General features: G+C 45.8%; 1 protein-coding gene across 5 annotated transcripts in view; it reads right to left on the bottom strand.

Moving 5' to 3' along the window:
• The window catches only part of LOC138569309 (acyl-coenzyme A synthetase ACSM3, mitochondrial-like), a 770,966-nt gene that overhangs the window by 525,065 nt on the left and 229,473 nt on the right, over positions 1 to 16,428 (bottom strand). For all 5 annotated transcript variants that reach the window (XM_069647172.1, XM_069647174.1, XM_069647173.1 and 2 more), the window contains one exon: positions 3,762 to 3,969. In XM_069647172.1, coding sequence (XP_069503273.1) covers positions 3,762 to 3,969 — 208 coding nt within the window. The remainder of the gene's footprint in view (positions 1 to 3,761; positions 3,970 to 16,428) is intronic.

Raw genomic sequence — 16,428 nt, 5'->3', positions numbered from 1 at the left:
TATTTAACAGTCATGTATGAGCAGGTATTGTGTATCACAAAAAGATGCACCTCTATTTGATATTTCATTATAAACTATGTTGATGGGCGACATGTGAAAAGACATTAATAAAGTATAAGTTAAAAAATCTACCCACAAAAAAACCTAAGGGGAAGAGAGGCATCTGAACGCAAAAAAGGCATAGGAACATGGTCAGGAAACTAAAGCATGAATACAATATTCAAGAGCAGGAAACCACTTTAGCGCTGACTGAGAGAAATACACAAAATAAAAACAAATAGTCCATGGCCTGTTAGAGTTAGGCTACTTGAACAATATTGTGTACAACTAAAAAGGGAAAGACTAATTAGCACATTTCATGTTCCCAAGAAAGTGTACAGTTCTTCATCCACATTGTGAACCATCAGGGTTTTGCTCTCGAAGTCTATAATATGTCTGGTCTCCTCTTGTCGTAGCAGTTTCTCATTATCGCCGCCTCTTGGACCGCAAGTAACTTTATAGACACCAAAAAACCTCAGAGTGTCATATATATGACCAGACACCCTGGCTCTCTTGTAGCTTTGCACACAGCCTCTTTCCTACAATGTACCAATTTTGCACCCTCCAGTCAATATAAATTGTGCTGCAAAAATGCTGCCATAAATAACGGTTTGTGCTGCAAAATTTGCCATTCCATGCCGCAAAATTTGTCATATCATGCCGCAAAACCCTGGAGGGTCTGAATATGGCCTCATCAGAGAATACAGGGAAAGTAGCACAGCCAGGAGGTAGCTAGCTGGCTGCGCCCCACAACGGTCACACCAGGGCTAACCTGCGTGAGATTAATATTATTTCGAATATTAACCATTTTGGAATGGAAAAACCTGGCACGTGCATCACAGTGTGACTGAGAAGCAGGTGCTGTGGGAAGAAAGCGAGCTGTAGACAAAAAGGATTTAACAACCCCAAATAGCACCTTTGATTAATTGAGTGCCGTTTCAATCTTGAGAGTAAAACATTTTGTGTTTGGCTGACTTAATATCCAGATGATTGTTTCTGGAGAGCGAGACGAAGGCTTATTTATCACAAGGGCTATAATAAGAGCGACAATTGCGCTCTGCTTGGTGAAACCCTAGTTTAGCCACTCTCAGTTCTTCCATGAACCATGCCCGAGATGGGTGGCCATGCAGGTGTATGGTTTTAAAGGGTGCCAATTGATCGATAGTAGCTATCAGCGCCTGGTTGGCAAAATCCACAGGCAAGTCACTAGGATATTTAGTCTTCACCGCAGATGCCAAGATAGACTTATCAATGCCATGCCATTATGGTACGAAGCAGGCACTACATAGGTTGATATTCTGACTATCATGTGTGGTAGGCTGGTAGAACAACATGATTATGTAGGGAAGTTTGCAGAGGACCTGGATGCGTGAAGCAAGCACTGCAGAGGCCCATGCTATGGATTTTCTATTTGAGGCAGCAGGCATTACCAAGGCCTATATTGTGACTATTATTTGTGGCAATACAGGAGGACAACCTAATGATATGGGAAGCTTTACAGAGGACCTGGATGCATCAAGGGAGCACTGCAGAGGCCCATGCTGTGGCTAATCTATGATGGAGCAGACACTACCAAGGACCATATTTTGACTGTGAAACGTGGCAGTCTCGGAGGGTAACATGATAATGTGGGGAGGTTTGCAGAAAGCCTAGAGATGCACGAAGGGAGCTTTGCAGAGGCCCATGCTGTGGCTATTCTACGTGAGGGAAAAGGCACTAACAAGGCCCATATTCTGACTGTTACACATGGCAGTCTGGGAGCACAGCATAATGATATGGGGGAGGTGGAAGAGGACCTGGATGAATGAAGGGAGCAATGCAGAGGCACATGCGGTGGCTGTTTTATAATGGGGAAAGCATGAATGGCTAATACATATGCTGTGCCTTTTCTACATGAAGAGTGAATGTACTGCTGAACTACATTCTGTGCCTGTTACATTAGAGGAATGCCTGCACTGTGGAGGCCCATGCTATGCATGTTTTATGTAAGCAGACCTTGGACTGCCACTGTCTATACCACTGTCTGATCTATGAGAGTGGGGTACAGATTGCAAAGGCCCATGTTATGACGGTTCTATATTTGGGGAGAGATTGCTCTGACGAGGCCCATACAACTACAAGGCAGCTGTTGAGGCGTGCCAGTAGACAGGATCAGCAGAGTTACATGTTTGCATGGAGAGACATAGCTACCTGCATCATTTTACTTAAAAAAAAATAATAAACTCAGGCTATTTCACCCTCACAGATGGAATTCTGTCACAATACCAAGCCTTGGAACCTTCTACTGTGCCACTGATTTGGAAGGATAAGTCAGTAAAGGTACAGCATAGGGACTAACCGAAAACGAAGCAAAGTATTCCTCGCAGAATCTGGATGAGAAATTAAAAGGAGTTTAATCACCATTCTGATTTCCCCAGAAGATCCCCATTTTTTTTTTTATTAAAGAAAATGGTTGAAAATAAATCACCATGAGACAACAGTATAACCGTGAAGAGCGTAAATATTATGTCCTTTTACACTGGATCACTTGCATACATATTTTCCCTGTCTTAGTAGATGGATTTTGCAGTAATTATTGCAGAGTACAAGGTCTTTGTTTATTGCATTATCTCTTCAATAGCCAAACTTTCAACATTTTGTTCTTTTGTACTGGGTAACGCAGAAAAATTACTCTGGATGACCCAATATGTTGACACCAACACTGAGAGCAGATGAATAGTTGAATGGTCAGAGAAAAAGTACATCTCTCTCTGATGGGAGTGGTGCTGTTGACTGTGTGAATTAAAGAAACAAACATGAATCGTCAGATAATTTTGTAATGCTAATGGTGCCTCTGACTGACCTTACAAATATGCTGTAATGTGGCAACGATAAGGATCCAAAATCTTCTAAAATGTTGACTCTCTCACTCTGTAATGTGTCAATCTGTTGTATAAGTAACTATGAAAAATCTGTTATATTTTAAGAGCACCCTTGGTGTGTGTCCGTCAGCCAATCAGTTTTCTCCAAACTCAGGCTGAATCTAATGATTCAAACCCAGGTTCGGATCAACCGAGTGCTTTGCGCACATGGCTTACAAACAGCGCTGCCTGTTCCCCCTCCTCCTCTGCCACCCGCCCACATCTGGATCCCCTCAACACGCCCCACCCAACTCTCCCCCTATCTTAGCAGGGCTCCTGTGCTTGGCCCGCACTGCTAGGCTTCCTCTTTCCGTTATGGAAATGGTAGAGGGCTTTAGAATGGAGCTCCACCTTCCATTTCTATGCCAACCATGACTACTCACAGCAGCAGCTGTTTTTTATTTGTATTGCTATTAACACCTTGAAGGTTTGCCTCAGGGTGCTAATGGCAATAATCACCAGTTTGGTGGGCTTCACCGGCCCAGTAACAGCACTGGGACCCGGTGTTAAGGCCCTTGCATAACTTGGGCCCTGTGCTGTTACCTGCTGGTGAAGCCCACCAAATGCGTGATTATTGCCATAATGTGAAACTCAACACTGCAGGCACATTATACAATGGAACACATCTAATGTAGAACTATCGCACATTTTAGAAATCATGATTTTTTAGATGTCCTGCTCACCACTAATCTTGGCAGGTAATTGACTTTTCAATAGCCCTACGTGTTTAAGAATCTCATACAGTGCCATACATTAAAAATACAGAGTTGTCCCTCACTTAAAAACAGATATCATGCCTTTGTGTCAGGCAGGAGTACTTACTTGATCATGTCTTTGAAGCTGATCCATCCTTCCCTCTGTTCTTCAGACACAATAAGCTTGGTCTTCACAAAATGGCATTGCGAAACAACAGAATCTATTGCCTGTGCGGTACTATCATCCGCAACGACACAACTTGCTTCTGAAGTCTGTAGCCTGTGGAGGATGTCTTTAGCCGTTAGTTGGGTGGTCCCGGGGATGAGAACAATGCCTAAAAGATATCAAGATTCCAGTATAATAAGACACTGCAATCGCCACTGAATCAATTAGTGGTTCAACATTTGTAGGTTGGATAGATGTAGCTGCTTTCTGTAGTGTTTAAAAACAAAGGAATATTAACCTACCTAGTACTGTATTTCAATATACTTGCACTCCTACCCAAGAGCATTATACACACTATAATACATCATTAACAGAGAGAACATTATACTTGCAAGCCTAGAGTTCCCAAAGACTGCTAATATATTATTGCTGAAATCAATTGATGAAGCACCTTAAACACCATGTGCATGCCATCCACATTGAATGGAATGGGATTCATTTGCTTGCATCACTGAGAATTTTTGGGATATGCATTTTACTAGAATCAAACTTGTGTTTACCTTTTAGCTGTTTGTAAAAGGCTTAAATAGGACAATGATACGGACAGACAGGCTGATTTCAAGCACAAAGCATGCAATTGGGCAAGGCAATAAGAAGAACAGAAAGTGATGAGTAAATCCCAAACACATGGCATTTTAAGTACAGGATGCGAAGGTGCCACGATGCTAGAAACAATTCAGTCCGCCACGTTCTAGAGCATCAAAAAAATATTATGACTTTAGCGATTTTTCATGTACAGCGAACAAAATTTTCGAGGTGATAACTCATCAGAGGAAGATGCTGATGAGGAATAACAGCTTAAAAACGAGGTTCTGAAAAGTTCGAAATTCTCGTAATCGAAGAGGGGAAGGGTTATAAAGAATATCAATTTTTCCCTAAATGAGTAAAAGTACATTCTTATAGGGAAAATGGTGCTGAATCCAGAAATGTAAATGATATTCACCTCACATTTGGTGGAAGAGGTTCAATGAGGCAGGTTGAAGTTTCTACAATGTTCATTTATTTATTTACTTTTGCATTTGTTAAGCGCACTAAACCCACAGGCACTGGTTACATGCAACAGTATTACATATGAATAGTCAAAGTGCAAGGTACAGTAATTGGTTAGACAAAGAGGTTGATCTCAGAAAAAAGTCTTGAGGTGTTTCCGGAAGGCCCAGTAAGATTCTTCGGACCTTAATGAGAGCGGTAAGTAGTTCCAGTTTTTAGCAGCTATAACCAGTCCCAACGATCTCTTTAGCCTGAAACGAGGTATGGTGTGTAGGTGAGAGTAGAGGGTGCGGGATGGTCTTGATGATTGAGCTTGAGAGAATTTTTGCAACACGTATTTTGGGGCAGTGCTGGAGAGGCATTTATGTATCATAGCTAGTGTTTTAAAGATGATGCGCTCGCGCATGGGTAGCCAGTGTGCGCTTTTTCTTGCAGCTGAGATATGTTCACGCTTCAGGATGTTGAGGGCTGCCCTGAGGGCATTGATTTGAATGACTTGCAATGTATTAATGTTGGAAGACGATGTACCTGTAAATAGGTTTTTGCAGTAATCCAATTTGAAGTGAGTGAGTGCTCTGGCAATGGTGATGCACCTCTAAGGGTGTTTTACCCTGTCTGGCCCTGTGCTCAGATGACCCCCGAAACAACATCAGGAAGCAGTATCAATGAAGCCCTCTCTAAGGGCACCAGAGCCGAGTCACACGAGGCAAGCCATGCTGGGTTTGCATATCTGGCTATGGAGCATCTGCTCCACTTGAAAATGGCCGCATGGGATTCTGACGACCAAGCTGGGCTTTCCTTGCCCGTCGACCCGCCTCTCACAGCTCCTGATTGGCCCTGCAGGTTCCCATATAGTAGTTCTGGGGAGAGCCGGCAGGCAAAGCCGGCCCCCCTGTAAGGGCCTCCACTAAGGATGTTTTACCCTGTCTGGCCATGGCCGCTTGGCCCTATCCCAACAAACATATGACTGTGCCAAGAAAAACCAATGCCCAGCCAATCACTGTGAGGCCTTTGATTTCCAACCCTCCACGAAGATAAGAGCCCTGGCTCATCCCTCTGCCATGACATTGTACCAAACATTACGTTGACTACCTCAGAACCTGCTATCTAAATCGATTGGACCACATCTCGGCAACCAGACGCGAGGCACACAGGTTACCGATCAAAGCATGGATTGACTTTAAAACTCTAACTCTTGCCCACAAATGCGTTCACAAAGAGGCACCCACTTACCTCAATGACATTCTAGCTCAGAAACGTCTGGTGCGTGCCCTAAGATCTAGCTCCAGTATCTCCTTGGTCACTCCTCACTGCAAGACCAAAAGAGCAGGAGGTGCTAGATTTGGGGTTATCGCACCATCTCTCAGGAACACTCTCCCTGCTAACATCAGAAATTAACAATCGTTCAGGGTTTTCAAAAAGCTTGTAAAAACAAGGCTTTTTGACAAGTATGAATAACTGCGCTGTACTGAATGTATCTATGTAGCGTTATTTGCTTTGCCTGCCTTACAGTTCAAAATGCTGTGATACCCCAGGGTTTGGCTGTTCCATAAATATCATAAATAAATAAAAATCGGCATTTAGAAATGGTCTGCATGCATTAATTAATTTGGATGTATGAGCCGTGGAAGAAGCAATAGTGTTGACATGCAGTAAAAAGAGACAATGTGCTGTCAAGGTAAACGGCAAAGTTTTGCCGTTGTTGGAGAACAGGCAATAGTTTTGATTTTAAGCCACTTTTAGTATTCTTTGAAAAATGGCTACATAATGAAAATTGGCCCACACAGCTTAAGTCACTCTATTGGTTTTTGCTGATTTCCCAGAAATTATAAAAAAAATTCTGTAGCAGTTAACAGTTGTGCCACGTTAGTAAAATGTAATGGAGTACAAGTGGGTTATATATGTGAACAATTGGGCAGCCATGTTTTGATAGGGCCAAAATAAACATAAAGAAGAGATATATTTAAAAAACCACGGTACAGCCAATAACGCAGAAGAATATTATGTCACTACTACCTACTCCACCAAGACAGTCATTCTGTCCTTATCCCCCACTGTTGCCAAAGGGGTAGGAGACAATAAAAGCTAAAAGTGGATAGATTTACTAACGCAAATGTGTAACCATACATATGCATTCACTCGACATGAAGCACATATGCATTCAACATGAAGAAAACACACTTGATCAAATATGCATTTATACATGAAGAATATTGACATTTGTGTTATATCCGCCCTACGTCCCGCAGCGCGGTGACGTAGGGCAGCTAAATAAAAGCCCCGCCCCCTGGAGTGGGAGGCAGTTCCGGGCGAATGCAGACCAGCGTGTGTGTGTGTTTCTTCCGCGCTCCTGCCCACGCCGCGCTCAAGGCCGCGCGGCCTCCTGGACCGGAGCCAGCCCCTCGTGCTAGGCCTCCGGGAGAGCAGCATTTAACAATGGCGACGAGGAAGTGAGCGAGCATCCACGCGCTCCACCACCATTTCACACGCGAATGCCACACGGACGCTCCGTGTAAATTTTTGGACACCCGGTGGGGGCCCCCACGATCACGTGACCCCCACCCCCCCAAAAAAAAAAAAAAAAATTTTTTTTCGTCACTCCCCTCCCACACCTCATCCTCAGGGGGTGAAAAATGTTTTTTCTCTTCTCGCTTGCCCCGGTCGTCACCAGCACAACGTCTCCTGCATGGCACAAGCGCCAATCAATCGGAGCACAGGTGCCGGTAGGTACTGGTACCACGTGGAACACTGCCTCACCACAGGGTGCGCACAAACCCGGAGGGCGGAGAATCGGTGACCAAGCGCACGCAACACCATGGCGACTGGGTCATCTACCCCGGGACCCTCAACACCGTCCAGGATGGCGGCAAACCTGTCAATGGCGTCACCACCACCTCGCACGCAGGGGAGTTCGTCGACGTTGATCCAGCCATTCGACCCCTTCACAGACCCATCATCCAGTGGGCCCAGATGGCAGCTATGGCTACAAAAGTTCGAGATGGCCATGGAATGTAAGGACATCACGTCATCCAGAAAGATGAAGGCTCATCTACTCCTCAGCGTGGGCGACGAGGTGCTGCGCATCTTCAACTCCCTGGATGTGGATGACGGCCAGGACGCATACCGGAGTGCAAAGGACGCTCTAACAGCACATTTTCTCCCGCAACTCAATCCAGACTATGAAACTTTTATCTTTTGCACGACCATCCAGGCCACTGATGAGACTCTCGACGCCTACCACACGAGGCTGAGGAAGCTGGCCATGTCATGTGAGTTTACGAACACTGAAAGGGAGATTAGGAGGCAAATCATAAATGGAATTCACTCGGAGAAGCTGAGGCGTCTCGTGCTCAGTGAAAAGGGCATCCCTCTACAACGCATCCTGGAACTGGGTCGGCAGAGGGAGCTTGCCCACTCCAGGGCCGCCAACATGGAAGCGACCCTACAAAAACTCCAGCCGTCACCCTCCACAGCGATGGTCGCCCAAATCTCGGACAGACAATCAACAAGAAGCGAAAGTGGCAGCGGCTACACCCAGAACAGGTGGCAGCCTCGAGCACCAGGTCCAACAGAATGTGGATGGTGTGGGGGTCAAAGGCACGGAAGGCGAAACTGCCCGGCGCAAGGCACCACGTGCGGAGCATGTGGCAGGAAGGATCACTACGCGAGAGTGTGCAGATCAGCGAACACGCCACTACAGCCTCCGCAGGAAAAAGGGCCATCGAAAAAAAAGTAACAAGCCAGCGCGAGGAGGGTTGCAGTAGTCAACTCCTCGACGGAAAAGGAAGGGGATGACCTCTCAGCCCTACGACAAACAGCAGGCACGGAGAACGAAGGAAAGGGCCGAAAGGTATTCCTAGTATCGACACTGAACCAAGGGCCAGCATCGTCGAAAAGAACCGCCAGGCGACGAAAATGCGTGGTCAACATACAAGGCCAGGACATACAGATGACCATTGACACGGGGGCCTCGGTAAACGTCATGCCAACCACCGTTTTCCAAACCTTCGTGCCACCACCCGAGCTAAAATCCACAGACACTCGGCTATTTGCCTACGGCAGTCGGAAACCCTTACCAGTCATCGGGAGGTTTCGCACCACTCTTGAGCATGGCAAACAGAAGGTGTGGTCGAAGATCTACGTTGTCAAGGCGGGAATTGAAAGCCTGCTGAGCGGAGATGCGGCTGAAGACCTGGGCGTGGTCAAATTCATATGCCACATTGACGACCCGTCCGAGGTCGAGAACTTCCTCAGGCAACACCCCAAGCTACAGAAGGGGATAGGCTGTCTCAAGGGAAAGACCATCAAACTACATATTGATCAATCAGTGCAACCACGTGCGGTAAGACACCGAAGGACACCGTTCCACATGAGGGAACAGGTTGAGAAGGAGTTAAGGTCACTCGAAGCTGCTGGCATTATCGAAGAAGCCATGGGACCAACACCGTGGGTCTCCCCGACGGTGGTCACCAGGAAGCCCAAACAGCCTGGGAAAGTTCGGATCTGCATTGACATGCGCCTGCCCAATGCAGCCATAAAAAGAGAACGACACATAACACCCACAATTGATGAGATCATCACCGACCTCACTGGATCGTGTGTGTTCTCGAAGGTAGACCTAAAGGCGGGGTACCACCAGCTTAAGCTCCACAAAGAGTCGCGCTATATCACCACCTTCTCAACCCACCTAGGTCTGAGGAGATACAAGCGGCTGAGCTTCGGCATGTCATCGGCCGCGGAGGTTTTTCAACAGACCATCCAGGAGGTCATCAGAGGCATACCAGGGGTATTGAACGTGAGCGATGACATCCTAATACATGCACCGGACACCAAGGAACACATCACGAGACTCAAGACACTACTGGGCAGGTTGGAAAACGCCGGACTCACAATCCATCGAGAGAAGTGCGAGTTCCTAAAACCGGAAATAACTTTTTTTGGATACAGGTTCGACCGCACCGGCATATCACCAGACCCCCAGAAAGTGGCGGACATCCAAGCTGCCAGTCCCCCAACGACTCCCACCGAGGTGCGCAGTTTTCTGGGAATGGCCACCTACTGTGGCAGATTCATTCGGAACCTAGCGACCCTATCTGAACCGCTGCGGGAGCTAACAAAGGCCAGCACCAAGTGGGACTGGGGCCCCGAATGCCAGAAAGCATTTGAGAGCATAAAAGACTCCCTATCAACTGATACCAAGATGGCCTACTACGACACAGACCTCCCGACAGAACTCTTTGTGGATGCCAGCCCAGTGGGACTTGGAGCGATCCTGATGCAGGTCACGAAAGACGGCACAAAAAGGTCGATTGCATATGCATCCAGGGCGCTCACAGCAACGGAACAAAGGTATTCCCATATAGAAAAGGAGGCAATCGCCGTTCTATGGGGGTGTCGACACTTCCACATGTACCTATATGGGCGTAAGTTCACGGCGATCACCGACCACAAGCCCCTACTACCAATCTTCATTGGGTCCTCGGCGCATCCACCAGCCAGAATCACCAAGTGGCTGCTACACCTCCAGCAACATGACTTCGTACTTGTATACCAACCGGGCAGTGGCAACCCCGCGGACTTCCTGTCGAGACACCCACGACCAGCCACCCAGCAGGAAGTGTTAGTCGCCGAGGAAACGGAGGAACACATTTGTCAAGTAATCCACACCATGAGGCCCAAAGCGATAAACATTGAGGACATTGCAACAGAAACCCAAAATGACCCCTGTTGCGATTTGGTAAAAGATGCCATCATGTCAGGCAACTGGAAAGAATTCATGTCGCACACACGCAACAGAACCGAGGGGGCCAAGGAGTTCCTAGCAGGCATGTTCACGGTTCGACAAGACCTCTCAATCACTGAAGGAGGGCTCCTGCTAAGGGGTGACCGCATCATCATACCCCCAGGGCTGCAAGACAGAATAGTTGCCCTAGCGCATGAAGGACACCAAGGGCTCGCAAGAACAAAGGCCCGGGTCAGACACAGGGTATGGTTCCCTCACATCGACGATCGTGTCGAGGACCTAGTGAACACATGTCTACCCTGCCAAATAACGAGTGGGCCGCCAGACCCAGAACCAATCCTGTCGGCCGAGCGTGGCCGGGCACGATGGGAAGCCATCAGCATTGACTTTTGCAAAATCAGAGAGGGTCTACATCTACTGGTGGCAATCGATGATCACTCACGCTATCCAGAGGTCGAGATACTGGAGTCCACCGCCGCGGACGTGGTCATCCCGGTGATAGAAAAGATGTTTGCCACCCATGGTCTGCCCACGACCATTAAGAGTGACAATGGACCCCCGTTCACAGGGGAGGAATTCAGGTCATACCTACAGGAACTGGGCATCAAATACCACCACATCATGCCAAGGTGGCCACAAGCTAATGGGGACGTCGAGCGATTCATGAGAACCATCAACAAGGTACTCAGAGTATCAAAGGCAAACGCCAGCCCGTGGAGGATCGACCTATTCCGGTTCCTAAGGAACTATCGGGTCACCCCCCACAGCACCACGGGCATACCACCTGCTGACCTTATGTTTGGAACTATCATAAACTCATCGATTCCCCATCATCCAAGCAGGACCCCTGACGACGTCGACAATGCACGCGTGGAAGCGAGGAGAACACGTGCCAACGCTCACATGAGCGTCAAGAGAAGAGCAAGGCCCTCAAACCACAGAGTGGGTGACCAGGTCATCATGTTGCGAAATCCCACGAAATCCAAACTAGACACCAGGTACGAGGAGCTGCCATGGACTATCAGCAACCGGCGCGGGACCATGATAACTGTCACCCGGGGAGGTCGGAAAGTAACAAGGAACGCCTCCTGGTTCAAGCCCGTGCCTCAGCATCTCTGGACGGACTGCGAGGGGCCTCACGACGACAACGAGCAACAAAGCAGCGACGTGCCGGCGCAAGACCCCGAGGAAGAATCCGCAGGGGATCGCAGCTGGCAATCACCGAGACTTCCCAGCAGTGAGGACACATGCAGCGAAGGTGAGCAGACTTACGAACCGAGCGGGGACAGCCCCCAAGCGAAGCGGTACAGTCTGAGAAAGACCACAAGACCGCCTGCAAGGCTGAATGACTATGTATGCTAAGCCAAGAACAGTGGCTGGAGTTTATAGTTTATCACGTTTGTTTGTGTTGTTTGTTAGGTTGATTTGAAATAAAGGAGGAATGTTATATCCGCCCTACGTCCCGCAGCGCGGTGACGTAGGGCAGCTAAATAAAAGCCCCGCCCCCTGGAGTGGGAGGCAGTTCCGGGCGAATGCAGACCAGCGTGTGTGTGTGTTTCTTCCGCGCTCCTGCCCACGCCACACTCAAGGCCGCGCGGCCTCCTGGACCGGAGCCAGCCCCTCGTGCTAGGCCTCCGGGAGAGCAGCATTTAACAATTTGCAACCATACAGACATGAAGAACATAACATAAGTAATATATATGTTGAATGCAACACTAATGGCACGCGAGTATATCTCACTAGCACAGAAAAGTGGTAGTAATGGGCAGCCATCTTTTCCAAAAATGGAAGCTGCAGCAAGCTTCTTTAATATGGGTAGGTATGTAAATTCTTTATTTTGGATTGACAATAATCCATAAAAGATACAGCACATTCATCATATACATTGATAAAAAAAATACCCAATTATATTTCATTATTGATTTCCTTTCATGTCAGTTTAAAATAAGTTTTTACAATAATACATAAGATATTACACACATTGTAGAGAGCTTGGTATAAGAACATTTGTGCTTTACCTACAATCGGTCTAAAAAGGAAAGAGTTAGAGGACAAGACACTAAAACATCATACAACCAGTGATAAAAAAAGCCCTTATTTTAAAATCAACTCAGCTGTTTCAGGCATTATTTCGAATTGCACTTTCTTGCTTTTATGCCCCTTTCTCGTATAAGCCAGGTAAATCTTATATACACGACAGATTCCAGGCTATAGCGGGCATAAGTACATTCAACAGGTAGCACAGGGCTGGCTTATATTTTTTCAAAGGGGGGCAGAGAGGCAGACCAAGACAGCGACAGCCACAGTATGGACAGGGGCAAGGCATGAGAACCAGGCAGTGGTACTCAAACCAATGAGCCAAGGTACACAGGATCAAATGCCCATTTTCAATCTATCCCTCTACCACCTTGAGAAATCTGATTTAGATTTATTATCCAAGGAACTGTCCTACGTCCCCACCACGAGAGCAGATGTTTTCAATACAGAATTAGAATTACACAAATTCTTTAGAAACATACAGCTGAAACACTTTTTTGAGGTTTACCTTCCAGCTCATCCAAGTGAAAAGGGATCACATAGTTCCTAACATTAGTGGTCTTAAGGTGAAATCCACTTTTGTACTGCCCCGCCGTATACCTGTACACCCGAAATTATGGCTTTCGAGAACATGGTTACCCAATCATAAGCTGGACAATCTAACAGGGGGAGAGAGAATATATACGGCTATCCCACAGATGGAATTTCTTCAAGTTCTGCGCAAATAATTTAACATGAGAATTAGACCTCACCAACCTCTGACAGAGTTTATTCAAGAATGTAAAGGTTAGCTATGACCGAAATGTCTTTCTTTTTAAAAAACAGCTTTACAAACAGGAGAAGGGGGTCAGCATGGGGCTACATTTGCCCCTGATGTTGCAAACCTGTACATGGCCAACCACAAGAATAGGTTTATCCTCGGATCAAACAATGCTCTCATGACCCACCCCACGTTGATATTCCATCTGCAACTATGGCATTGTTACATCGACGATGTTTTTCTAATTTGGAGGGGATCTATTACATCTCTTATGGAGTTTCACGAGTGGCTGAACCAATGTGATACCAACATGAAATTCGCTATTGAATATAGTCACCGTCAGGTGAGTTTTCTCGATCTAGTGATTAAGAAATCAACGAACCGACTCACCACTACCCTTTTCAAAAAACCTACTGACAAGAACTCTCTTCTCCACTTTAATAGTTTTCATCCATCCAGTTTACACCAGAACTTACCGTATGGGCAGTTCTTACGTATTAGGAGGAATTGTTCAGAGAAGGATGAATTTAAATTGCATGCTGAACAGCTAAAAGAGAGACTTGTGAATAGGGGTTACCCAAAAAGATTGGTAAAAGATCAACTGAAAAGAGGTGAACATACTAATCGTGAGACATGTTTGACTACCCGAGAGAAACATAAGAACGAACGCCTAGTGTGTGAGACTACATATAATCCAATAAGTGGGGACATAAAAAGGATTATAAACAAACATTGGAATCTGGTAAAACAGCCAGGGTCATTAACACAGAAACCAATGTTTGCATTTAAATGAAACCAAAACTTGAGACAGAGACTGGTACACACCTATAGAGAGCCAATGAAAGAACAAACAATCAATAATCAGTGGGGACTGCTGCCCATTCTGGGTCATTATAAGTGTGGTAAATGCGTGGCATGCCCACTTACTGAGACCAAACACGATTTTCACTATGGCCAAAGAGTGTGGAAAATGAACTGTCACACGAATTGTCTGACCAAAAATGTTATTTATGTCATCAGTTGCCCTTGCCAACTCCTGTATGTGGATAAAACAACACGGGAGGTCAGGCAACGCATATCAGAACACAGGAGTTGCATAAGGAATAAAGTGGAAGACAACCGCTCTTTGAGCATTTTGTGAAACTGCAACATATAGATACAGACTTAAGATGGTTTGTACTCTAACACATTAAAAATAACATCTGAGGTGGTGATATAGGTACAACATTGCATCGTATTGAACAAAAATGGATCCACACCCTGGACACAGTCCAGAATGGACTGAATGTTTCAGTTGAATGGAACACCTTGATTACAAAAAATTGAAATGCAGAGAGATGTCACTTGGTACCTGAGGGATATACATAATTTATGAACCACATTGATGAGACTGTGAAGAATATATATGTATTGAGGAATAATATGGATCATTGGATATATGTATACATATTCTATATTATGTGTGTAATTCTCCACTTTGATGTGCAAGGCTGTATGTTTAAATCTGGTGGAATGGTCTTCCGAATATAGGGGCTGCTGCAGTAAATTCCTATATATGTAAAATCAATTGTAGCCGAAAAAAATGATGTGGGTTTAGAAAATGTGCTCCAGTATCCAACCTGTATCCAATCTGCTTATTTATGATTGCAATACTGTGTACAGAAAAAAATCTGTGATTTTTGTCTCGACACCTTTAGAGATCAGCCACATTGAATGGTGCATTGTGAATGTAAGGTGCTGATGACCCAGTTCCTACAATCAGGGAGTCCATTTAATTTAGTTTTAGGTGGCTAGTAAAACTATTTCCGGGCTTAAGGTTGGTTGTTTTTGCAGCGGCACGTTGTTGGTCCCTTGTTTGTGTCCATTGAGGATATGAGCAAAGACACAGTCGTTTTCAGTATCTATTTAAATTCACGGGTATAGACATAGTCCCTTGTCTATTTCCCCGTGCAGGTTGGAATGGCGTGCCGGCGGGAGAGCAGCTATCGATAAGTGCTCCGTTGAATTCTTTCGTTTTGGCGAATTCATTCTGGTGAGTGTATTAGCGATGGCGCGCTGCGCCTGCTCACGTTTTGCATGCGACCCATATACTTAAGCACACGCAGGGTGTAGTGTGGCATTTGCCGTACTGCCCGATATCATCAGGCCACGGGTATTTGGCTATTACGTCTCCCGCTGGTTGTCAACATGGGATACAGTGTACCTAATTACTTGAGGTGGACCACGACAGCATATATAGCATATGGATTGAGGTATGCGACGGTCCCGTCTGAGTCCATTTATGGACGATGACTGCCGCTTCAGCATGTATTACTTTCATCATTACTTTGTTAGCATGTTGTTTGGCATAGGGAAGTGCGGGACACTGATGTATATAGGAAAGTTGGAGCCACATGACGGCAGCATGCATTCTGTAGTTTACCCACTTTGGAACGCATACTAACATCTATGCCACAATCGATCTAGCTAGATCCCAATCTTTCTAACTAAACGTGTGCGGTGGGCGGCGTCACGATGTGACAAATGCGTTATTTTGTGATATTTGCATTTGAGGAGGTATAATCCTTCACTCAGGAAGTGCCACCCTTTTCCCTTTTCAGCTTCGCGGAATATCCATTGGCTGTCTTATGTAATTACAGTCAGACTTAAAGAGTAAATCTCTTAGGGATCCATTCGAGCCTTTGTTGTGGATGGGTGAGCTGGAACCTGTTTGATATTATTATCCTGCACAAACAAGTGGAGACTGAGTGCGGACTTTGTTTTTAATTTATTTTTAATGGGTTTGAAAATCAATCCTTTGAAATAAGAAGTAGAGACAGACAATTTATTTTTGTCTACTTGTGTTCATTACCAGAGTACTCAGTGTTCTTTTTGTTTGGTCCACAGGATCTCTATACTGTTATAGATTCCAGTGGAGGATTCATTCCAATGTCCTATTCATTATCCCTAGAGTTGGAACATGGGGGTGAGTAGGCCTTTATGTGTCTATAGATTAGAAACACATTTGTGACATTAGTAGTCACCGACTTGAATAAATA

The sequence above is a fragment of the Ambystoma mexicanum genome, chromosome 2q, assembly GCF_040938575.1.
Source record: "Ambystoma mexicanum isolate Mex_15411 chromosome 2q, UKY_AmexF1_1, whole genome shotgun sequence".
Taxonomy (NCBI): Eukaryota; Metazoa; Chordata; class Amphibia; order Caudata; family Ambystomatidae; genus Ambystoma; species Ambystoma mexicanum.
Note: the sequence above shows the minus strand (reverse complement) of the source record. Positions and strands in the feature narration are given on the sequence as shown.